Source organism: Simochromis diagramma, unplaced genomic scaffold (assembly GCF_900408965.1).
Source record: "Simochromis diagramma unplaced genomic scaffold, fSimDia1.1 OVJJ01000612.1, whole genome shotgun sequence".
Taxonomy (NCBI): Eukaryota; Metazoa; Chordata; class Actinopteri; order Cichliformes; family Cichlidae; genus Simochromis; species Simochromis diagramma.
Window position 1 is genome coordinate 1,570,557 of NW_024387419.1, and position 25,775 is coordinate 1,596,331.

Sequence of the window (25,775 nt, forward strand, 5' to 3'; positions counted from 1 at the left end):
GCCTGCTGTAATGTGAGCTGCACAGCTCAGCTACAGTAGTAATCAACATTTTACTAGCCAAATTGCATTTCGTAGGGTTACTGTATCAAGAATATGGTGTAGTATTTCTCACCGACAGCTACCTCTGGAGATGTTACAGTTATCCTTCATTGTAGCTACAAATCCTTAAGTCTTTCTGGAACCACGCTACCACACACGTTTAATGTTAGCTTAAGTGTCCTGGATGCTACTACGCCCAACTGTACACGCTGTTAACCCCTCTATCCCGCTCTTCACTGGATGTGGGAAAGAATACATTTGTTGTAAACAGTCTAGCAATGTTGGCAAAGAGCCCTTTGTTTACTGAACACGCTTACTGGTGATACACAGAGAGCCTTTTTGTAATCAAACTAAGTCGTTCATGTTAGCTTACTTGTCCTAAATGCTAATTAGATTGCAGTTACAGATGTGAAAAAGAAAGTTTTCCCAGGACTGAATATACCCTGTGATTCAGCAGCTTGTAGAACTGCCTTTATCAGCAATAACATGAAGAAATCATTTTCTGTGTGGCTTTGAGTCTCTCACATCAGTGTGGAGGACTTTTAGTCCGCTCTTCTTTACAGCGTTGATTCATTGAGGTTTGCAGAATGTCTGCCAGACAGGTGGCCTCACATTTGACTCTAGAACACTTTGGCATACAGAGGAGTCCATGGTCGACTCAGTGACTACAAGGTGCTCATGTCATGTGGCTGCAAAAAGCCCCTCTCATCACCCCTCCTCTATCGTACCGACAGTTGGTATGAGGTGCTTGTGCTGATATGCTGTTGGGATTTTTCAGACATGGTGCTGCGCAGCAAAACCTCTCCACTTTGGTCTCATCAGTTCAAAGGCCATTCCAGAAGTCTTGTGGTTTCTGATTTACAAACTGTGATTTTTAGAGAAAAAAAAAAAAATCACAGTTTGGCCTCCGTTCCAAACAAGCAATACTTCTTCAGTCTTTTTCTGATCATGCTGTCATGAACTTTAACATTTGACATGTTAACTGAGGCCAGCAGAGTCCGAGATGTAGTTCCTTTTTTGCAGTTCCTCTGAGCATTGTTTTACTTTGGGTTGCCAAAAATACCATGTTTACCTAACCCGAACAGACAAACTAGCTTCTTTAATAGCAGACGTCTGCTTAAACTTGTCCACCTATATCAAAAAATGACTGGATTTCCATTGAAATCTGCAGCTGTTCTCACTGTGAGCTGTATTATGCTCCAACGCAACAACAAAAAGTTCGACAGGCAGAATTTACCAACTTACTAAAGGAGACGGGGGACTATCAATGGTAAGGCTGAAAAAAGAAAAATAACATCTAAAAGTTAATGAGTGAAGTTCACGCTGGAGGACAAGACAAGAAAGTTTGGGAACAAACGTTATAAAGTTTCTGTATCAGTGAGAAGACATTTAATCCTGACTCTAATGAGAGCAGGCTCTTGCTTTCAACCTAATTTTTCCTACTCTTTAAATACATCAACTTATGGCTCGACCACTTTAATGAAGCCGAGCTGGACAGTTTTGATCTGAGAATATTGCTGAGTTGGGCCTCCTTAATATGAACCTCAATCTCACTGCTAGCCTCTCTGTTAATTGAATTCTTGCCGATCTATTTTTAGCATTTACCCACACGGGGAAAAAGCAGATAGTTTAAATCAGATATCCTCGACCTAAACCGCTCTTTTTTTCTTTGCCATGTAGCAGCTTCAGTAGCGAGCCTTTAATCCCTGACTCGGTAGCTTGCAGCAGTTGTTCCAGATGATTGATTTATCTGTTTGTAGTCGTCATGTACACACGGTGACTGTGAACAGTGATTAGTTTGGAACGTGCGTGTGTGCTTCTGTATGGGAAAGTTAACTGCGTTTGTCTCTGATAGGTGGAAATGACAGGGTAATTTCCTGCACTGGTGTGGAAGTGTGTGCGTCTAAGTGGCTGCGTTAACAGCTTCTCATGTCAGCACTCATTCAGCTAATGGCTTAGCACAGGTCTGATGGTGGGAACCTGGAGATGTGATGGTGCATATTCAGAGGAGGAAAAGGTCAGCATGGCTAAAACTATTTAAAAAATATCTTTCATTGAAAGATGGAGAGATGAAGGCAGGAGAACAGCAACAAAAATTAAAACAAGAATGAGGACAAATGATTGCTCTGCTGCTAAGGAGAAAGGATGAAAGTAAGGCAACTGATGGTGGAGAGGGGAAAAAAAAACGGAGGAATAATATTTAGTTAGGAAGCGGTGTGTGGGTCTGACAGTGGTGCTGACACAAGAGATTCAGAAAGCACTCTTCCTGCTAGCTTAGCAGATGAGAGAGAAAAAGGGAGAGGATGGAAAATATAGAGAGACAGAAAGAAGACTGGAAGTAGAGAGAAGAACGGGAATTGAGACAGAAGGGAGATCGAGAAATGAACCTAGTTTTAAACACTGATTTCCCTCCTGTGATAAAACACTTTGTCAACACAGGTGAGTTTATATTTCTTTATTTCTGAAATCGTCACATCAGTAAAGCACCACTGAATTAAACTGAACCAAGAAGCGACAGATGAACGGAACAAGCTTCCTCAGTAGATCACACAACGCTGCAGGGCAGCAAAAAGAAGAAGAAGAAAGCAGGGATGGAGGGAGATAAGTAAGCGGTGTGTGTCGTATTGAACTGAGGAGATAATGATATCTGTGTTAGGTGTTTCAGCGATGGATTTGACAGTCAATAGAGTTTAAGATCAAAGGGAAAGAAGAAAGTAAATCCATATCGAGGATTCAAAACACCAGCGCTGACTGCTCAGAGATCTGAAAAGAAGTTTTAAAAACGTTGCATTTCTTTCAGAAATGAAGTACCCACCATCGCTGGCTTCATCATACCTAAATGTCCCCAAGGGTGGTATTAACATATGATGGGGGATCTTTACAAAAAAAGAGCTTTAGGAGCTGCTGTGTGACAGGCAGATACGGAGGAAGAGGCTTCAGTGGTTTCGAGACAGTGAAGGTTCTAGCTTGTTTCTCATCTACAGACTGATGACTTTTTTGTTGCTATGAGTCCTACCAGCTCCATCGAACTGACTGATGCTAACAGAAACTCTCTTGTTCCCTCATAACCCTGCAAGAGTGGCCTTAAGTAGCTGTCGCTTCATTCCCAGGAGCGGACTCCTAATCAGCCCTTTCCAGCATCTCAGGTTTCTGTTGAGGATCGGGGTCCATCGGACTCGGGTGGCGATTGTTTAGTCGATAACAGGGACGGTTTTACAGTTCAGTTACAATAATATAGGCTGTGTATAGCTGTATGTGAGACCAAAACAACAGCAACAATTGAGTGAAACCTGCTGTTCTTTGTCTTTCTTCTAAGCAAACCAGTCTTCCAAACCGTATTTATCCCAGATTTGGGAAAATCTTCTGTTATAAAAGGTAATTCTGTCCTGAGGTTGAAGTTGATTCTGGGTGGTGCTGGACTGGATCAGGCCCATGGAGTCTAAAAGCTTAAGAACCAAGTAAATGGCTGATAGGCTTCAGTCTAGATTGCTCAGGAACCTCCTGGTAACCACAGGGGTCAGGAGACCAGTGGGCAGCCCACTAGCCAGGGAAAAGTATGTATTCCACCAACTGGTTGATGAGTGGTTGCTGGCAGTGATACCACATAAAAGGGTGCTACGCCAAAAACCTTGCTGTGATTTGTTTGGTATCTAGTGGGTTGTCATAGGGTTATGTGACACCTGATAGACACCGACTTGCCCGCAAACACTCGCTGACCACCCACCAAACTTGGAAAATGTTCCACGAGTCCTCAAACCCTCACTCGCTGCTTGCAGAGCGGGGGGTAAGTTTTCAAAAGCACAACACAAAAGTCAGCACGCAAGTCGGCATCTTCCATGAAAATGACTGTAATTTGCTGGTGATCAAAAGAAGTCATGAGGAAGTTTCTACTGCAGCACCTTCTTTGTGACCAATTTCACCCAGAAACAAGCAGCAGCCAGCTGGTTAGGGAATACTTTTGTCCCTTTTATTATCAAATCAAGTGATTTTCTTTTTTTAATAAAGTTTCGCTTTTGCTCCTCATAAGAGCTGAAATCTAATGTGCTGTTTAGTGGAGCCAAGGCCCAAACACAAAGGCCTACACACTGGATGGCACACAGCCTCCTTGTCCAAGCACCAGCACAAAGCTCTGTACATTTGAAATGTGAAACAATTACACAACGATTTCACCTGAATTTAATCTACAGCACCTATAAATGCATTACGTTTGGTCAAAAACACCAAGTTTAACATCATATTTGATATATTCATCTATATTTCAGTGTGTATGTAAACACACAGTAAGGATTACTTGAAACATTAACAAACCCTGCTGCCACACACCACACTGTTCTCCCTGGTGAAAAGCCCTGAATGAGGTCACAAAGTAACAGCGACTTCTTCCTGCAAAAAGTCCCTGTTATTAACTTGATACATATAGTATGTTATATCATGCCAACAGACTGCAGCTAAAGCTAACACATCCCTATTTTAAACCATCTGAATCCTGATGACTAAATGATCATAAATCAGTTTTACGATCAGGAAACTCAATAATATCAGACCACTCTATTCTGTGTTTCCAACATAACCCTATTAACCCATCCTTTATGCAGGTAATAACTGAAGATACACAGTCCTCTTAGGAAGTACAAGATGTGCATTTAATCTCCGTCCAAGTGTTTCATCTGGTTCTGCCGCAGCTTCCACGCTAATGTGACAAAACTCAATTCAGACTTGTCCCGCCTGAGAAGGAAGATTATCATCACGAGTTTACACAAAGCGACTAACAAACGTCAGGCCTTTCTAAGAGTGTGACTTCTTCACTGACGACTTGTGCAAGTCTTTATGAGCTTGTGAATAACAGAAAGCTGCACTGACAAAACCAGACAAGATCATAAACAGAGGAATGCAGCAGAATTAAGGCAGAACTATAACTTTATTTCTTCTCACATATATGCGGCTGCTAATGTTAAACAGAGTTTAGAATAACGAGGTCAGTTCAAACCGTTTTTTTTCTTTATGATATCAGTCAGAGGCTAACATCCCTAACAGCACACAGCTCTCTCCCACTGCCTCCCAACTTCCAAGGGAGAGCTTCCCATATACAGAGAATGTACTGAGGGGCTGCACCAAGACCATTGTAAGATACTATAAGGATTATTTTCAACTGTGAAGCACAGCAGTAAGCATGCATTACAAGTCTGCTTTAAATAACATGGACACACAGACACAGCAGTAGCAGGCAGAGCACTTTCATTAGAATAACCAGCAGAAATTGCTTGTTGTCCTCAAATCTTGAAAAGATCACTAGAGGTCAAATACAGCTTAAGAGTGGCCAAAATTCAGGCAAAGTATTAATTATTAAGTAATTAAGAAGGGAGGAAAAACAGACAGGAAGAGGAGGAGGAGAGCAGAGCAGATGGAAAGGAGTTGCCTGGGTGATTTTTGCCTTGTGAAGTGTGATGGGGAGACGATGAGGCAAAGACAGGGAGAGGGAGGGAGAGGAAATACAGGGAGGAGTAGGAAGGTGGGGATGGTGTGAACCACAACAACAAATAACAGACGAGCAGAAGCAGACAGATGGGATGGAGTAAAATGACAGAAGACGTGTGAGCACAGACTCACAAACACATGTGAGCACGCATAGAAATACACAGATAATGCATGAGCGCACACATACACACAGGGGGATTTTACATGCGATGCTGCCAGTGGCCCAGATGGTGTATTGGTAGTTGTAGTGGCAGCCTCGACACAGGCCCTATTAATAGAAAGAGTCGCTCCGTCCAGAGCCAGAAACAAGCTGCACGCCTCCAACTGTTAAATCTGAGCAGAGGAGACTGACGGGGTTAGACGAGATTAGAGCGAGCAGCTCCCGAGCAAAGTCACAACTCAGGTCCTTTGGAGTGAAACGGCTTTAAGAGTGTCTGACGAGGCAGCGCTACAGCTGTGCAAATACAGCTAATCCTCCGGATAACAATGATAACGTGACAACATTTCACCCAGGTGACTTCAGGATATTCTTTCCTCGAGATTACGACGAGCGATCTGTGTGACAAATGTGCTATGATCAAGTCGTCCCGACAACGAGTGTGAACTGCGCGTGGAGCGAATGCTGCTCCGAAACAGCTGGACGATAAATCCCGGTGAGGCTGATTGATGGACGCCAGCACAGTGAAAATGGCTGGCACCATGAAACACCTTTCAGCACCTTTCCTCAAGTGTGAAATAAAAGCACCCCCAAAAAAACCCTTTAATTAATTTAAAACACACCCAACAAAGTCACAGCACACTTCCTCCATGCTGCTGCAGTTAAACCTGCACTTCTTTCTGAACTTCCCTCTCCCTTTATGATGAAAATAGTCTTTAGATGACCTCTGCAGGTAGTCGCTCTTATCTGCTGTACCTTCTCTGGAGTGGTCGATAACTCGGTGTGCCTTAAAATTATATGCTTTGCAGGAGTGCCTCGGGACTCTAAAGGGTTGAGAAGCGCTGGAATTGATTGTGTCAGTTGCTGAGAGGTTAAAGGAAAGTAAGCTAATAAGAGGGCTCAGAGCCAAAAGGCTCAGACCTGCAACACTTAAGAGCCAGTCAGAGTCAGTCCAAAGCTGTTACCATAACAGGGAGGACACAACAGCAGCAGCAGGCGAGGAGGCTGAAGGATGGCCTCCTACACATCATGACTCCTCTATTCAACAATATTCTTTACAGTGTATTCATAGATTCAGCTCCGTTCACTCTGTCAGAATCATCTCACTACTAACAATGATAACAGAAGTTAACTAGGGTATTTAGCAGTTTTCTTCCAGCTTGGTAAGATCTGTTTAAATGCTCAAATTTAAAAGATTGCACATTAAAGAAACCCAGTAATGCCTCAATCACACTGAAGGAAAAACAGGACGACAACCTCTGACTAGAAAAACATCTATGGGGTTGCCCGATTGTGGTGACCAACTAATTTAGTGTGTACCACCCTCTCTGGGGTCAGACGACGATAAACTGGTGGATGGCAACTTGTCTCCAAACTCACACCAGCTCCAGTAACTCACGTGGATTTGGAAAGGTCTGCAAATAATTACCGTCTAATTTATGAACAGACTGTCAGAACACTGCAATCAATCTCAGTCGGTCTGATGAGTGTAACCCATCTCTCTGAAATAAATGACTTGGCTTAACCGGTTGTATTCTGGTTATATTCCGATTTAGAAGCAATGTTACCCATGTACCCATGTCAGGTTGCAGCAACTATCTGTGGAGGAGTTTTAGATGTATGAGGTTCTGCCTGGACTCTGAGTGCAAGCAGGTAATGTGAACATCCGTGTATCAAAGTAAATCAGCGATCTTTGCCATTTTTAATCACAAACAGATTCCATGTAAATACTAACTTAACCAACTGAGTTTAACTGCAGACTTATTCCATCTCAATGCAGCTTTGTCTACATCTTGATCCAACAAAGTCTCTTTGAGGACAGCAGCTGACTGTGAGTGGTCACAGACTTGGTCCCTGCTTTCGAGCAACCATTTCAGAGTCTGCAAGTTCATTGCATACGTTTGTGCCGTGGTCTGCGACCACTGCTTTTTAAAATCAGCCTCATAGACACACATTAACAGTCTTAAAAGGTGCTAGATGTATATGCATTTTATTTTGAAAGATCATCAAGTAGCTATGGCTGTGACTTTTGCTGTTCTGCTACCTACACATTGTCCAGGTCACGCTCAGATCCTGGATATAATATGTACCAGTTATAACAATGCACCTTTAAACAATAAAAAATACTGGAAGCATTTGCTTCTGAAGTCATCTTCGGGTTTGAAGTGTTACAAAAGGTCTATGTGACAGAGCGAGCAAGCTGCACACACCCACTCAGTCGCAGGAAACAAGTCAGAAGGTTAGTAAAGTGTTAAGCTTTTGTTCCCAGCAAAGCCAAAAGTTATATAATAAAAAGATGGAAAAGGTTTAGTTCAGTCTGGCTCTGCCCGGACAGTCAGGCAGAGGAGGCTTTACCGGCTGCAGGCTGCGGGCCGTTGTTACTGGGTGTGGCCTTATTCCCAAACACAGCATCGAAATCTACGGTCATGGCGGGGCCGCTCTGCTGCAGAGGTTGGCTGTCCAGTCCTGAGGAATGCAATTAAATATGACTGATTAAAGCACCGTTTGTGCCATTTAGGCTGCGCGAGATAGCAGCTGGAGACGCTTTATCTGGCACACTTTTACAAAGGAAACAGCTGTACATACATCCATCCATCAGACAGGCCCAAAGTCACAGCTTTGCTTTAAGTAAGGATTCCAGCACCTCCTGCTTAACTAATCCCATTAGATTAGGAGCACTGACGCTACAGTCCCCAGTGTACTGCTATTGTTGTTGCTCGATGACTCGGGATTCTGCGCAGGCTGTCGGGGACGTCAGCCTTTCACGGGAGAGTTAAGCCAGTGCACGAGGAAATCCACTGACGCACCTTTTTGTCTTTCCGCATACCCGACTGGGATTAGGAGCTCGAAGCCTCGGGGGAGCGGGTGTCTTTGTGGGATCCACAAAACAAGAATACGCCCCAAAAACGTCACCATAAAGCACAGATATGCAATTATCTGCATGTAAAATGTTGCTCTTACAACATTCAGAAAAAGTGACGGTCTTAACAACTAGCATGCTGCTATTTGTGCACCTGTAATTGGCAATTCTGTCACGGCACAAGTTTCCCTGACTAAAACTTTGCGTGTATGTAAAGGAAGACTCTGACATTTTGGATATAAGCTCATTAATTTCCCAGAGATGCTCCGAGCTGACATCTATACTGTATGAGACACTGGTTTGGTGCTGGCTCAGAAAGCTCATCATTGGGGCCAATCTATTCAGCTATATTACACGTTGTGCTGTCCTTTGATACCATGTTTCTGCAGCAGTGCACCAGCTTTTAAGTCCGTTTTTGTTGTTGTTTGTTTGGCTTTTCGCTTTACCAAAAAAATATGTTGACACCCACTGAAAAGCTCCAACTAAAGCACTTTCTTTCTCTTTCTCATTATGTTTGGTTTTACACTTACTGGGAAGCTTTTAGTGCATCTACAGCAGGGAGAAGGAGCAGTCTTCTACCTGATTGCTATCATCTTCACTTCACCTGTCTCTTGTGTGAGGTGGTGTACTCACAGTAAAACAGAGCAGAGAAAAAACACTAGTGCAATCATGAAAGACTCAAACTGAGCTTGAATGAACCAAATGGTAATAAATGAAGTGAATACCATTTCTTTTTTGGTACGGTGGTAAAAGTGTGAGTGAGAAAAATCCCTAAAAAGGATCATTCCAGCTGAAAAAGTGGGACAAGTCAGTGCATCCCTTTAATGGGAACGTTACAACTCGTGGTCTCAGCTAGCCACACATTCTCTGTAAAGTTTTCCCCAGCACAACGGGAAGCATATTTCCCTCAAATATTAAAGTACTCTTTTAAAATACATCCTCCGTCTATTGCCCGACTGAAAACCCGATCAGTATCTCGTAATCTTACATCCTCTGACATTTCCTGAAGTAAGTAAGCTTTGTGGTATTTCTGAGGAAAGTACGGGGGACATTTATCTGAGCTTCTGTGTCAGGAGTCCCTGATAATGCGAAAGGCTCATATCTGAAGTGAGGAAGTCGCTCTGACTGTAACGTGGCCAAACTCTGCATAATCCTTTATCATAAAGCCTTAAATACGCCGCACTAGCCCAGCTTACAGACGCATCTTTGCGCTACATTTTGATCCGAAGCGGCCGATTGCACCCGCTGAAATGTCGACCTTCTTGTTTTTTTCCCCCCTCCACACAAATTTGTTGGGGTGCAGTCTGTTCTCAGCTTTTCAGCCTCAAACAAACAACAAGGAGACGCTGTGTGAGTCTCACTTCTGTACTGAGCAGCACGGATTGGAACGCAACACAAGACGCCGACTGGGTCACGCAACATTAGCCCCTGAAGAAAACACGATGACGGTGGAGACGATGATGGTGGTGGATGGATGGTTTCCATGACGAATGGTCAGATAGATGGATGGACACAGGTGCTCGAGTGGCAGCCAGAGGGGATATTACAGAAATAAATTAACTTGTGTAAGTCTGATTATACGCATGTCTGCGTCCCTGCTGGTGCATTTATTTATTTATTAATTTTTATATATATTTATTTATATATAGATATTTATTATTATATATAGATATATATATGATATATATATATCTATATAGATATATATATATATATTATATATTTATTTATATATATATATATATATATATATATATATATATATATAAATGAAAACGTGTATGTATGCAGGTAACGTACCTCCCCAGGCACTATTGGCGTTGGAGATGGAAGGAGTGCTCTGCACAGCAGGGATGAAGGCCGGCTGAAGATCAAACAGGTCACTGTTCAGATTGGGCACACTGAGGAGAGAAAAGCAGAGAGGAAAGCCACAGAAGAGGCGAGCAGAAAAAAAAGAAAAAAGAAAAAGAGGGTGAAAGAAATGAGGATGAGTCGAGAGGGAGGAGGGGGAGAAAAAAGGGGAACAGGAATCGAGTAAGTCAGCGAGAGAACAGAGAGATACGGAAAGACAGATGGAGACGCAGCATTAATATTTAATCAATTGAGCATAAATAGCTAAAGCCACCACTAAAAATGTTCGTTTGTCACAGATAAAGATTAATCCTCCCGCTCTGAAGGGCTGTAAAAACTTCCAGAGAGCAATAAAGCAGTTAGGAGCAGTAAATTCAGAGCGTGCACACTGGGCCTAAATTCTGTTCTGATTATCAAGAATAAATAGTCTTACTTTACCTCCGCTACAGCCGGAGATGAGATACGAGAAGGATGTGTTGTGTTAGATAAGAATTTTTTTTAAAATGCACGCTGACAGAAAACAAATATATATTTTTAATCTCTGTTGCACAACAAGAGGAGGTTTGTTACTGTCTTTAAAAAGTTCATTAACATCTTGAAACTTCAGCTGAAAATCTGTATTATAATATAAAGCACCTCCTGTTGAGTTCAAATGGCTGGGCACCAGCACCTAGAACCCACTGCAGCCCTAATATTTCACCCACCGGAGCTGTGAGTAAGAATGTAAATGTCATCATGTCTCCAGAGCAAAGTCTGCGTGATGTTGAATTTCAGGCATGTGAGAACAGTTTAGCCAATTAAGTCTGTCATGTGTCCTGCCTCCTGGCAGCTTCCTTAAGTGTTTCCAGTAGTGAGAACTTGTCTGCAGTGGACTATCTCCTGTAGTAAGAACGTAACAAGGACCATGTCCTGACCGATTCTCCTCATACTGCACAAAGTTCACGAGTGACAGCGTAATGTAAGGTTAGATCACAACATTAGATCTTCACAGCATCACCATCATTCAAATGCATCTTTTTAAGTTTTCTATCAGCTCCTCTTTAACAGTGGTTATCGTCTGTCTGCACACTGCTGACTTCCTATACTGGCTCTGCACTCATACAAACTAAAGAACAGATTTAGTAATGCGTCACGCCAGTGCAAACTGGGTTTCAATGACAAGACTGTATGTAAGAGGCGGGAACTCAACAGTGCTCCCACTGATTTTCACCTAGGATGCCAGGATAAAAATCACGTCAGTCACATGATCACCCTCAAATCAAAGCCAATGTGTTTCATGGACTTGACAGAAAACGAATCACTAACTCATTTGTTGCTTGTGCATCACATCCAGATGACAGTCTGAAAAGTAGGGGTGGGTTTCGATAATCGATTCTGGCTTGGATAACGTGATATCGATTCATTAAAATCCTGAATCGATTTTTTAATATAAATTTATTTTGCCCGAAATGTCAGAATCTCAGTTTCGACAACCACCAAACAGCCAAAACAGTAAATGAGAGCAGGTACACGGATTCTGCACAAAGACGTAAACACAAAGCGCGGACCCGCGGATCAGAATGAGTGAGATGTCGCCTTTCTCACCCGACGGCACGGACAGGGTCGGGGCTGAAAGCCGACAGCTCGCTGATTCTGATCATAAAGAAAAGAAAACCTAATTTCTGCCGTTCAATACTGAACAAATGTAAACTTTTTAAAATGATGCAAAATGCAAAATGCTTAGCCGTGTCTCTAATAAAACCGCTGTAACTTCAGAGGTAATTTTCATATGTTGATTAATGGTTTTCTTTCGTTTTTGATGTACTGCAGAATATTTTTATAAAATCCCAGGTCAGGAAACTCGCCTTCATGTTTTTCTGTGTTTTATCTTCAGCTACTTTGACACAAAGGCCTCTGCTGTGACGCTCACACCTTTGATAAAGTCTTGCGAGTGTCAGCTTCCTTTTTATAGATACAAAAATATGTAAATGTACTGATCTAAATTCTAATATTTCTGACTGTCTGAGGCAAAATTTCACAGATTCAAATCGAATTGGATCGAATCGATTCTAGAAATCAGTGACGATACCCAGCCCTACTGAAAAGTAGCTGCCTACTAACACAGGAGGAAACAATGTAACTGAACGGACCAATCACAAGTGTTGCAGACTGTGCTGATGTAACGTGGAGTTACATTTCTCCGGGTGAACGTCAGGCTGTAGCGTAAGGTTTTAGATGAGTTACAAAGTAACTCCTGTCTACGCCTAACACAGTGCATTGGTGTTACAGCTACACTGTAGCTGGTCAGTGGTGCTGTATCACTTACCATATTACCAAGTGGGTTTCATTTAAGAACTCTATGATGTGCTGCTCTTGTCTGAAAACCTGCTGCTTGCAGCATGAAGTCAGATCTCTGCTGCACACGGGACGGTGGTAAAATGCAAATTCCTCACCGACCTGTTCGTTAACGTGCACACCTGTGCTCGTTACTGAACATCTTTACAAAGCGCTGCATATTTAAGCTAATGGCTCCTTTTCAGTGTGATGAGTATGACTGTGTGAGGGAGGTGTTTGGCTGTGCAGCGTGCTCACCTGTTGGTGGACAGCGTGGAGCTGAAAAACTCCGGGGTCTGCGTGACGTGGTTGTTGTTGTTGGCGCTGCCTATCGACTGGCTGCTGGGGGAGGCAGAGGGTGGAGTCTGCATGCTGATCTCCTTCAGGCGCTGGTCCTGGAAGGAGAACACACAGCCGGGAGTGTGAAAAACAGCACAATGTGATCAGGAAGGCAACACTTAAACAGCTATTTCCCACAGAAATAAACAAAAGGCTCTTTTCCAACAAGCTCCGATCCGGGGGAAGTGACACACTGTGTGCACTTGAAGAAAAATACACATTTCCACAGAGGAAAGTACCACCCTAAACCTCCGCAGTTATGTAGCTTTGTGTTGCCGTTTTTGATTCAGGCATCTAATCTCACAAATGAACGATGTGACGCAAGGATGAGCAAGAGAAAATACACAGGAGAAAGTACGCTTTGGGGATCTACAGAGTCACTTCTTGGCTTTAAAAGGCAGGCCAAATGAATTCCCAGCCTCAGATTATTGTGCAGTTTCGCCTGCCAAGGCTGCCGTGTTGTTTTTGATTCAGTGCACACAACAATACAATGACAGGCTATTAGTGTAAAGTACTTTAAAACTAATTGTTTCCAGCAAATTCTTTTTTGTTGCGATGCTAAAAAGTCCAGCAGCGCTTGACCCCGAGACTCAGGTGCTGCTGAAACGCTGAATGCGGATCTCTCTGGTGACAGAAACGCCGACATCAGCAGAGTCCAACCAAACTGGAGAAAACAATAACAGGTTTAGAATTTTGTGCCTTTTCCGCTGATTCGGGAAGATGAATTCAAACGCATGTGAAGCCTGAGCTGCGCACGCCTTTACATTTAGCTGAAACAGGAGTAAAAAAGGCTGCCGTCAGGTTATGAAACACATCTGGATAATGCAGTTTTAAATAATTTATTCATCAGATCATCATCAAAGCACTCTGAAGGTGTTCCTGCAGCTCTAGAGACTCTTAACTCTTGCATTAATATAAAGATTTTGCATCAGGATCAGCTCGACGGAAGACGTCCAACTGTCAAGCAACTCTGTTCTCAGTCGTCTGTGTTAAAATTTAAAATGCATGATAATAAAAACTAGAAAGCGAAAATTTCTGAAGAAATTTTAAGTGTGCCTATGCCGCCGCTAATCAGTATAGTTTGCCATTCAAACGGCTACAGAGAGCAAAACTCAGCAGAGCAGCCATTCTCCACCATGAACTATGGTAAAACCAAACACCGCTCGCGCCTCACAGATGACAGCTTACAGTTTTGTGTAAAGATGAGGTGACTTCGTACAGCCCCAATTTGTAGACGCTGTGCGCAGAGGTTCATAAGCAGACCCGACAATGTTTGCATGAACACACTTTGAAGCATTACGTTATGGACCACTTTTCACACATAGTTGCTGTACCCACACAGCCGGCTGTAGCTTTTCATCTCACAGCCCGACACATACACAAAAAAAAAAAAAAAAAAAAAAAAAAAAAAGCAGAGAGAGCACAGACTTTACACCTGAGAGGCGTGATTGCAGATGCCCCTGAGGTGGGTCCACCTCCCCTGCAGCGGCACTGCAGACCACGCCCTGCCACACACATCAAACACGTAAAATAAATATTTATGCACTTTTCATTCACTTTTTGTTTTTTGTTATTTTTACACAGTGTTCTGAATGATTAACAATGGTCTACAGCCAATCTTGTGTATTATTATACAAACTTTGGTTGTAAGATTCAGATAACTATTTAATAAAAGCTAAATATTTTATATGAGAGTAAGAAAGAAAAGTATATCTTTGTCTCATACTCTCATCAGACAATACATGAACCTCTCAATAAACAAAATATATGCTCGGCTTAAATGACAAACCGCTATTTTACACAGTGGAACACTTATTTTTAAACAAAACCAATGCAGCTCGCCACTGACAGTGCTTACCTTTGCACATCACAGTAAACACTGAACCAAGATGGCGCCCACGCGAACGAGAATTCTGAACTACGGTGTCCTGCAGAGGACAAATGGTCAAAATTGCTAAAATATACAACATATATGCAGCTCAACAGCGACACCTTGTGACTTATTCCAGTCACTACCTTACATATACATAACGTCTTACCTGACATTCAGTTCACCGGAAGTTCACGAAAGACTAGGGGTGACACGACAGCGTGAGCGGGCCTGGGTGTCAGCCAAGCCGCGCTAGCCAGCTAGCGGCCATGCGGCGGTGAAACGAGAGCGTGAGCCGGCCTGGGTATCAGTCAGCCCGGCCTAGGTGTCAGCCAAGCCGCCCTAGCCAGCTAGCTGCCATGCGGCGCTAGCAGTAACATCGTGAGAGATATGGGCCTTCTTGATAAAATATGGGACTTCTTGATAAAACGAGCAGATATTTGAAGTTTACACCCCTACATTCTCGCCTGAAAATAGGGGAGGCTGTCATAAAGTTCAAAATCAGTAACTTAGCGCGCACAGCTGTATAGAAACTCCGTCGTGCTAGCTAGCACGCAGTACAGTTATTGTAACTGTCAGCACAACGAAAATAAACTACACCTAAACTCGGTTTATATCTGACCCAAATAGAGTGCAGTTAATAACGTCTTACCTGAAATTCAGTTCACCAGCCGCCTGCTTCTCCTGCATTGGGTTTCCCTTATCCACGATTGAGCTCCGCGTTAGCCACCACCGGTCGATCGGTGTTTCTTTCCCCGCATACGAGGGGAAGAGACATATACCGGTGGCTAACGCGGAGCTAGCTAGCCACCGGTATATGAACAACTCAGTTATTTTTTCCACATCGACCAGCATCATCGGCCCATATAAACGAAAAATAAGTCCAGCTAAGACAAAGACTGTTTGCGGAGCGATCGGGGGTGAAAGGAGTTAGAGACGCCTCACTGAAAGCCAAGCCTGGGTGCTTTTGAGCGAAGCGGCGCTAGCTAGCCAGCCGGCCGAACTAGCTAGCCGGCTAGCAGCAACATCGTGAGAAATCTGTTGCTAATATGGGATGTTTTGACAAAACGAGCAGATATTTGACGTTTACACACCTACATTCTCACCTGAAAACCGGTCGATCGGCGGCCGCCTCACATGTTTCTTTCCCCACATATGAGGGGAAAGAGACACATACCGGTGGCTAGCTAGCTCCGCGTTAGCCACCACCAAACAACTCAGTTAGTTTTTCCTCATCGACCAGCATCATCGGCCCATATAAACGAAAAATAAGTCCAGCTAAGACAAAGACTGTTTGCGGAGCTATCGGGGATGAAAGGAGTTAGAGACGCCTCACTGAAAGCCAAGCCTGGGTGCTTTTGAGTGAAGCGGCGCTAGCCGGCTAGCTAGCCGCGCTAGCTAGCCAACATCGTGAAAAATCTGTTGCCAATATGGGATGTTTTGACAAAACGAGCAGATATTTGACGTTTACACACCTACATTCTCACCTGAAAATATCTTAAAAGTTTACTTTGTGACCTAGAAACACAAATAAGAGGAATATATTAAACCAAGTGGCAGCCACCATTGTTTGACTGGTAGAGGCGTGCTTTGAATTGTGGGATATGCAGTTTTCCACCAAGCATACACCCTTGCCGTTACCGTAACTATTCAATGCTTCGTGCAACCTTAAGAATTCCAATGGTTCCTGAAAGCACCGACGCTGTGCGCGCCGTTCATATTGTTGTCATTATGGTAATCCAAATACGGGGACATACCACTAGAGTGAGCCAACACACCACAAATTAAGTGAGTGAGCAAACACACCACAAAGTAAGTAAAGTTTCACTTTCGTTCGTTCCCATTCATTTGAATGGGCAAAAACTTGCATTAAAATATTCATATTTAAAAAACTATAGAAGTAATAAACACCAAAAGTCATAGCACACCATTCCTGATCCAGCCGCACAAAATGATATAACATATATGAAGCTTGTGTCAAAACTGTGGGATGAGTTACGCGCGGAAATTTCAGGCTGAAAAAGGAAAATAATAATAATAAGAATAATAAATCCGAGCAATAGTAATAAGTGTGCCTTTTGGCATAGGCACACTTAATAATAAGAATAATAAATCCGAGCAATAGTAATAAGTGTGCCTTTTGGCATAGGCACACTTAATAACTAATATCGGTTTCTCCATGCGAGTCACAGAAGACGTTGAAGCTTCGAGTGCCGTTTTCAGCGACCACATCGCTCGCTTTTGTCATTCTCGCTGTTGTTATTGCCTATTTCTCGTCTCACACTCGTGTCCTTCCCCTGATTCGCTGTGGCAATGAACTCATTTCTCCACAGGGATCGATGCACATATGTCCATATACTTTATTGATAGTGCGTGTTTAAAGAAAAAAGAAAAAGGAAAAAGGAAACAACAGCTCTGACCAAAGTGCTCCCAGTTAAAAGAAAGCAATAAATAGAATGAATAGAATAGCCCTTTATTGTCATTGTACATGTACAATGAAACTGTGGGTGCTCAACACCAACTGTGCAGGAATAAAATATAAATAGTAGACAGCAGGAGAAATACATACAAAAATAAGAGAAAGGCACACGTTAGAGAATAAGTAGCAAAAAAGAAATCACGTCTTAAAACAAGAAGGAAAACTAAAGTGCAAAACTAGAAATAAAATGGACAATAAAAATAATAATAAGTCAAAAAAAAAAAAAAGAGAGAATGAAAGTGGCCAGAAACTGACTTGAACCAACACTTTTTACACACTGAGGGATCACTGCCTTACTGTCATGGTTTTGCTTGCATAATGACAATAAAACGTCTTGAATGTTTAAGCTTTCAGGTGCTTGTCCAGGCATTTTCACTTCAGCCTGAACTTTCAATGTATGCAAATGTTCTACTGCACTTTACAACCTCGTCCACCTTTCAGGGATTTTGGACTTTGAGCGGATTAATAAGCAGAAGCTCATGCTGCTGCTGCGCCGGCCTCACCCAGGCCGAGTCCTCTTCATCGTTATTCTGACAGTGCAGCGAGGAACAAATGGGAACTGCTGTTATTGTTTTGGCTGAGGCCCCAGCTGGACAGTAGCTGAGCGTGAGTGCATGTGTCCATATGGACACCAGAGAGCACAGACAGCTGGACTAGAGTATTTGGACGACCCCCGCTCACCCCAGAGCTCGTTCTCTCTCTTTTCAGCTCCTCTTCTTTACTCTGTTCTGCTCTCGCTCTCACTTTATCTCCCCTCTCCTTTCTTACTAAACCCAAAAGGTAATCTGTGGACCCTGGCAGAAACGGGGGGCAACCAAAGGCACGGAGTAAACAGCGTGCTAAAATCCAATCAAGCACGTGCACGCGAGCGCACACCTAGGCGCGCTGGCTGGCTGGCAACACACAGACGAGTGTAATCTGCCAGGATACACACAAAGCTCACAGAGATCCCAGTAACACTGGGAGACACGTACTGTATCTTTTCTGCCGGGATGTAAGCACGCTTAACATGCACACACACACTGAGTCGCTGTGTTGTAGCTTCACTGCTCCTACTCAATTACAGTTTGCTGTAAGGCAGGACTCCCAGGGCTGGAGCAAGAAACGTCAACACATTTTACACTTGACTTTTCTATTGCTCACTTCGCCACTGAGACTGCTGGCCTTTATCCTCGACTGTGAGTTCAGAACTCGCCAAAGTTACTCGACAATCTTTCAGCAGCAACGCAACAACAACACAGCCGGTCTTCTACCGGTAAAGCAAAGGTGGAGCAGTATGGATTTTATTTCTCCTCCCCACTTGTAAGTGCTTAAATGTTGCAGGAGATTTGCAGTAGAGTTTTTCCAGAGACAGGACTGCAGCTACGCTCGTCATGGAGGTGGTTTTTGTGAGGCTATTATTCTTTATTTCCATATAGACAGGCTGGATTATAGGATGGGTTTAAAGAGCTTCAAGCACAGACTTATAACAAGCACTCCGACTCCAGCAATAAAAAGCAACATCCACACCTGATTTACGTTTGCATCACTCCCGACTTCTGTGTCTAAATGACCCGATTTTAATGTCGAGGACCATGACTGGCAATGACAGTGGAGGAGCGTGTGGTGTCTGAGCCCAAGGGTCAGGAATGCTGCCGGAAGCACGCCTGTCCATTTACGAGATTCACTGGGTTTTACACTTGAATTTTGTCCCACTGTATCGAACTTTCAACACAAAGTTCTCGTCTAATGTCCAGAAGCATCCAAGAAAAACATTCAGCGACTTCATGTGGCCTGTGCCATCTTTTTCTGTGACTTCTTCCTTGTCTTCAAAGTGAACATCAGGTTCAGGGTGGCTTATTGCACAAGTTTAACATAGTCATGACTTTCAAGGGGGGAGGAGCTAAAATCAGGTATGGTTTTTTTGAGCATGTGTAGACGTAATCAGTTTCACGCTCTGTGTCACACAGCTCGTCTGCTCTTGGCCTGCATGAGGTCAAAGAGAAAGGATGAGCTCCAACCATCTGCTGTTCAATGACAACAGAGCAACCAAAGTTTCATCAAAACTCAGTGTGAGAACGATGAGCATCATTTTAAACTGTGGGAATCATGCAAAGCTGCTCTAATACAGTTCAATAAAAATGAGCATTCAACACTGAACACTACGACATTATCTGCTATCTATATCTCTATATCTCTATCTATATCTATATATCTATTAGGGGTGCAACGATATTCGTATCGATATTGAACCGTTCGATACAGTGCTTTCGGTTCGGTACGCATATGTATCGAACAATACAACATTTGTAATTTATTTTATCAATTTTCCTTCTGACGATGCTGTCTGTGTTGAGCGCTCAGTGAATCTGCGTTCGACTACTCCGCCTAGGCTGCACTGTCGAGCGCAGATCCACTGAGCGCTCAACACAGACAGCATAGTCAGAAGGAAGAGCGCAGGGCAAGCTAGCAAGACAGAAGTTAAGCTCTCCTTTTAACATGGACCTCCCCCACTCTCATTCAGATCTGGCGTTTGGAATTATTTTGGTTTTCATGTGACGTATGACCCTGAAGGTAAGCGAGTCATGGACTAAAGTAAAACAGTATGTTGGATGTGCCATGCAATGCTCAATTACATTGGTGTGAACTAGTGTGTTAGCGCAGTTAGCTCGTTAACGTGTTGGCCGTGTAGCCCCATGCACGGAGCGATCGGCGGTGGCTCGTTAACGGAGATTTGCCGTATTGTGGCGTTAAGGTCATTTCAACGAGATTAACCTGAAAGCACTAGTGGGAACACAACGAATATGACTGCACATTTACGCCGACATCATCCTAGTGCAAAGACAAGTGGAAGCAGACAAAAAAAAGCAAGCATGCTACTAACTTTAGCCGAGTAATTTAGACAGCTGTTAGCACATGATTCTCCTTATGCTGCTGAGAATATAGCCCAGAAGAAGCGGATAGTATAGCTTTTATTTTGGAAAGAGCCATTTCTCTGTAATAAACTCTCTTTTCCAAAGATGAGTGATTCCTCAATCAGATACAGGGCTTGCAATATCGCTAGCCCGACGTCCCGGAGCTAGCGATTTTTTCCAGTCGGGCTGCCAAAATCTCTCTCTTCCCTGCCCGTTGGGCTATTGTAGGAAAAATATATGTCAATGCTTTTGCATTCTGTCAGAAATGTAGCTGGGTAATTATGTCATTGGCATCGGTGAGCCACTGTCAATATGTGACATATTGAAGTCGTGTTTGAATTTGCGCTTGTTTTTTTGCTTTCACTTTGCAATCGTGCGAACTGTGTATAGAGAGCGACAGCACTGATCTGTGAGTGATGATAATTTGTGCACCAATTCCTCTGACATCGTCTTATTAATCGTAGCTTACTATGCAAACATGACAAGTGAAATCTCCGCAGCAAGCTTAAACATGTGGGAGGTTGGATCGCGCAGAGAAGGTCGCTGAGCTTATGTGAGTGCATGTGTAAAAGCATTCAGTTCTGCTGAGGCCAAATAGACAGTCAAGGGTGAAGAAGTGACAGCAAAAGAAAAGCTACCACAAAACGGAGAAGTTATGACAAAATCAGACTATAAGGCAAAAAGAAAGTGCAGCTTTATGGTTTCATGGACAAAATAATTTCTTTGGCTGCAATATGATGAGCTAGATAAACCAGGGCTGCACATAAGTTGTCCGCAGGTGCGCATTCGCTGTCAAAATAAAAAAAATCACACGCACAAGGGTTAGGGTTAAATTTAAAAACTGTACTTTTGAGTTAAAATATATATTTATAATTTTAAATAAATGACAAAGTAAAAAGGCATGAACATTTTTTTGTATCGAAAAAATATCGAACGTGACACCAAAGTAATCGAACCGAACCGTGAATTTTGTGTATCGTTGCACCCCTAATAAATAAATATATATATATATATATATATATATATACACATATACACACATATATACATATATATATATATATATATATATAAAAATAAAAGCCTGCACTGATTTCATTCATCGAAGGCTGCTGAACGACTGAAGCATTACTGAATATGTGGGAAGAAATGGCTCTGTGTCTGGCGGGAGCTGCACGAAATCGAATAAATTGAATCAAGTGATGCCACTTGAAAAGTCTCTTGAAAGGGGAGACAGCAGTAACTACTTGACCTGCTGCTGCTGGCCTCTCTGCTGCTGCAGCTCTGACTCTGCCCCGCTTTGATCCAGAAACAATTTGGCCAAAAAGAATAAAATTTGTTACCTTGAGCGCCTGCAATCTGGCCTGTTCCTCCTCCAAAGCCTGCTGCTTCTCCTTCTCATCCATGCGGCTGAAGGACATGCCGGTGGAGGAGAGAGACGAGACGGCGTTCGACAGGGTGGATGCTCTGCAAACATAAGAGAAAGGGGAGAAAACAGAGGTGGTGTTCAGTTTTTCTTTTTGAGGGAGTACTCTCGAGGAGGAACGGTGGAATTTCATATGATGGAAATGCAAATGACGCAAACTAGAGAAAGGCTGATGCCGCTGACCGATTATAACGTGTCTACCTGGTGTCTGCATTCAGCTCCTTGGTCTTCTTGCCCTCCAGAGAGGCAAGGTGCTGCTCCAAAGCCTCCAGCAGGCTGCTGGGAGCCTGAGAGTCGAGTATGAGGGGAGAAACGGAGGAAATTCAGTCATCCGCTCAACTTGTTTCTCTCACATGCAAAAAAAACAAAACCCCCCACCTACACATACAGTAACAGACACAAACAGCACCCAGAGTTAGTTGGTCTCACAGGAAGGTAACAGAGTACATCAGGCTCCAGGAATAGCCAAGGCAACATGCAGAAAACACTCACACTGTTAGCAGGAGACTCAAAGGAGAGACACAACAAAGGAGGAGGTTGAAAAAGAGTGAGGAAGAAGTTGAAGAGGAGAGGCTGCGCCTTATTCTCTCGACTTCCCGAGTACAGAGCGATCATTTCGATGCCGGGCCTTCCCTTTGCTACGTTTGCCTCTTTGTCTTATTCATCTTGCAGTGCCCTCACACCGCGACGTCCTGTCAAACAATGCCAGGCTGTACTCTTTACCTCTGACTTGTCAGTGTGCCTCTGCTGTAGCTTTACTAATTCTCTCTGCATTTATTGCACTTGCAGACTGAGATCATGGCCTCGCTTGTTTTTCCTAAAAACAAGCGAGGCTAGGAGTGTTTAAAGAGCCTTTTGTTGTACAATGACACCAGGCAGCAGCGCTAAATTTGAGCTGTTGTGTACCAGTTAGCGAGTGGGTTACTTGGGGACTGTTGCTATGCTACTACAGATAAAACAGTTCGGCTGCAGCTTCGAGTTCAACTCCAATTGTTTGACACTGCACAACAGGATGTCTTCTGCACTCGTTAGGTGCCTCATTAATGCCAAAAAAGACCACAGCAAAACAGCAAGGCGACAGCGAGCCAGGCAGCCGCACTATCGCTGCATAATCAATGGTTTTTAAGAGCTACGGAGGACCACGAGTGCCAAAATTAGAAATAATTACATTATATTATACGGGACATAAAAATTAAACAAAATCAATTAAATGACATCAACTGATTCAACATAGCTTTGCATTATTTAGCTTTACTTCATTTCCTATTTTAAAGTATTTCCCTTAATAAATGATGTATTTGTTATTGCTCTGATGCTTCTTTAGGCATTTCTGATTTACACAAATAAGTAGACTGTAATTCAAAGTGTGTTTCTTTGTCTGCTAAAAAAAATTGAGGCCAACAGCTAAACAAGATAAAGATGATAGATTTCTGGAAAAAGAAAGTATCTCTATTGAAATAAATGAATATATATCACATCAAAGTAAACTGGGATGGAAAATACAACCAGAACCTTTTCAAATATAAAAATTAATTTGCAAATAAATCAATTTGTCACGTTATATTAATGAAATTAATGCCTACAGTATTTTCTTGATGCAATTAATGGCTCAGTGATGCCCATAACTTGTTGGGAAAAGGGCAACACTTTCAGAGTTTTGCGTCTGTACAACACCACGTGGGAGACTTTCAGCTTAATTCAACGAACAGTTTTGCATAAACTGTTTAGGAAATAGAGGTCAAACTCATGGACATCAACAGATGTTGTGTTTCCTTCACTGAGATGCTCCAACAGGCCCTTACTACAGCTCTCTTTAGCTGCTGCTTGTCTGTAGATCTCCATCTTCAGTTCTGTATCTTGTAACTAAAAAGCCTCTGTGTTGGTTTGACATCAGGTGACTGACTTTTTTTTTTTTGTCCAATTTTTTCTTGGGTTGCTTTGGCAGTTTTGGCTTTTGCCCTTTTTGCAGAACTGTTCAGGCCAAGTCTAATCTGGTCTTCTTGTACTTCAGTGTAACCAGTGGATTGCACTTTGTTGTAAACAGTCTGTATTTCATGAAGGTGTCTCTTGATTTTACACTCTCACAATAATACTCATACCTCCTTGAGATTGCTCTTGAGTTGGTTAGATGTTGTGAATTTATTTTTCTTAACCATGGAAATAATTCTGTCATCTTTAGTCACATCCTGTGGGGTTTTGGTGGGACTTTTTGGTGTTCCTGAGCTGGCCGGTGCCGTCCCCCTTTTTTTTAAAAATGAACCAAATTGTTGATTTTGCCACACTGAAAATTCTTGCTGTTCCTCTCTGGTAGGTTTGTTTTAGTATTAGAGCCTAATGACAGCCTCCCTCACTCACACTGTCATCTCTTTGGGCCTTACATTTAAAATTAGTTAAAAGCCTAAAAAATAAAAATTCAACACTTTGAATCAACTTTGGATATTAAGTCTGCTTTATTTTTAGAGAATAACAAGGAACTGTAACTGAAAGTGCCTGTCAGTCAGTTTTAAACCTCTAAAATACGGTAATATGTATAAAAATGGCTGCAATTTTTAAACAGTTAATGCAAAATGTTTGTTAGACCTCCGAAAGCCTTCACAGTCAATCACAGACTCGGTGATTTAAAATCTACTGTGGTGGTGTACAGAAGCAAGACTGCAAACAAAATGTGTCACTAGTCCAATAAATTAGAGACCCAAACTCATCATTTCTATAAGTGGGAGTTTCAGTCGTCCATACTTAGCATGCAGCAATTAAAAGAATAGTTCATCTCTCTTTTGGCTTTGGAGAGAGGAGGGGAAATTCTTTCACTGTGAAAATATCACAACGTCATGTCTGCCTCTCCGTCCGCAAGAATGCAAAGTTTGCTGTCAGTAGGCCCACACACACACACACACACACACGAGAGGCATTTGGAGGCCGGGCCAGACAGTGGGTTCTTGCCAAACTGTTGCCTGGTTGTTAAAGAAACAGCGACTTGCACAAAGAAAGATCTTTAACTGCCGCAGAGTCTGAATAGGTGAAAAGAAGACTGTGTGTGTGTGTGCTTAGTCAATATTAGCTCTGACACACACACTCTCAGAGGGGGGGTCATATCACGAGCATGCCTTGCTCTTAACATAAGATGCTTAGCAGTAATAACTCTGACTTTAGAAAGCACTGAGAAAAAAAGTGCTAGTATTAAAAAAAAAAGAACCCCTGCTTTCTTCTCTCTGATGTTTCTTTTATTTTTTGACAGTGATTACGCAGTAATGCTCGGGTCATTCACTATTAAAGCACCTGCACCATGCGTGTTGAAGAAATGATGTCGTGCATGACAAGTATGAAATAAACAACATCTAAAAAGGAGGAGGACGGAATTTAAATGAGCCGAGCCGAAAGCCGTTGCAGAGATTCTTTTCATGCAGATGAAGACGGAGGGGTGAAGCTTCATTTTCTATTCATGAGGTTTCATGGCCTTTTGCTTGTCGTGCCAAGGCTGTGTGTGTGCGCGCGTTTGATAGCGACTGCCACCTGAGGCCGACACACACATATTGCACTGAGTTGACACCAGATCATTCTGCGCTCGAAAAACAGGGGAAGAGCATGCCTTTGAGGGCTTGAGGTGCAAGTGTGTATGGTTGCACACACACATGCTATGAAGACGTTCATGCAGGAGGAGGAGGTTAAGCAGGATTGGGGGGGCGTAGAGTATGCAACCCACCACCTACAATGTATGATCCTTTTGTTTTCTGCGAGAGGAGGGGGAAGAAGAAAAACGTCTGTTTAATGACTACAGTAAACTGTGCAGTTTTACTATGAGTTCAACACCCACACTGTCAGCTCGCATGCTGTTGACTTCCAGCTTCACACTCTAATGATTTTTTAGTAATGCATAACCAAGGTCGCGATCCAGCAAGCTGTAAAGTTTTACTGTTGTGTGTCAGTGTGTGGGAGACTCCCCCTCCCTTTAGGCAAAAATAGAAAAAAAAATTCACCCAAGTTTATTTCAACTATGAGCCAAAGTATGCTCAATTTAATAAACTGTCAATCCAATCAGGGCTGCAGCTTATGATTATTTTGTTATGGATGAATC

General features: G+C 42.8%; 1 protein-coding gene across 6 annotated transcripts in view; it reads right to left on the reverse strand.

Annotated features, from left to right (window-relative positions):
- Positions 1 to 25,775, reverse strand: part of si:ch211-200p22.4 (phosphatidylinositol-binding clathrin assembly protein) — a 109,796-nt gene that overhangs the window by 16,889 nt on the left and 67,132 nt on the right. For 3 of the 6 annotated variants that reach the window (XM_040012571.1, XM_040012575.1, XM_040012574.1), the window contains 6 exons: positions 25,411 to 25,431; positions 21,905 to 21,990; positions 21,621 to 21,744; positions 12,954 to 13,090; positions 10,332 to 10,432; positions 8,027 to 8,137 (listed from right to left, as the gene is read on the reverse strand). In XM_040012571.1, coding sequence (XP_039868505.1) covers positions 8,027 to 8,137; positions 10,332 to 10,432; positions 12,954 to 13,090; positions 21,621 to 21,744; positions 21,905 to 21,990; positions 25,411 to 25,431 — 580 coding nt within the window. The remainder of the gene's footprint in view (positions 1 to 8,026; positions 8,138 to 10,331; positions 10,433 to 12,953; positions 13,091 to 21,620; positions 21,745 to 21,904; positions 21,991 to 25,410; positions 25,432 to 25,775) is intronic. The other 3 variants (XM_040012576.1, XM_040012573.1, XM_040012577.1) reach the window with 2 other exon arrangements.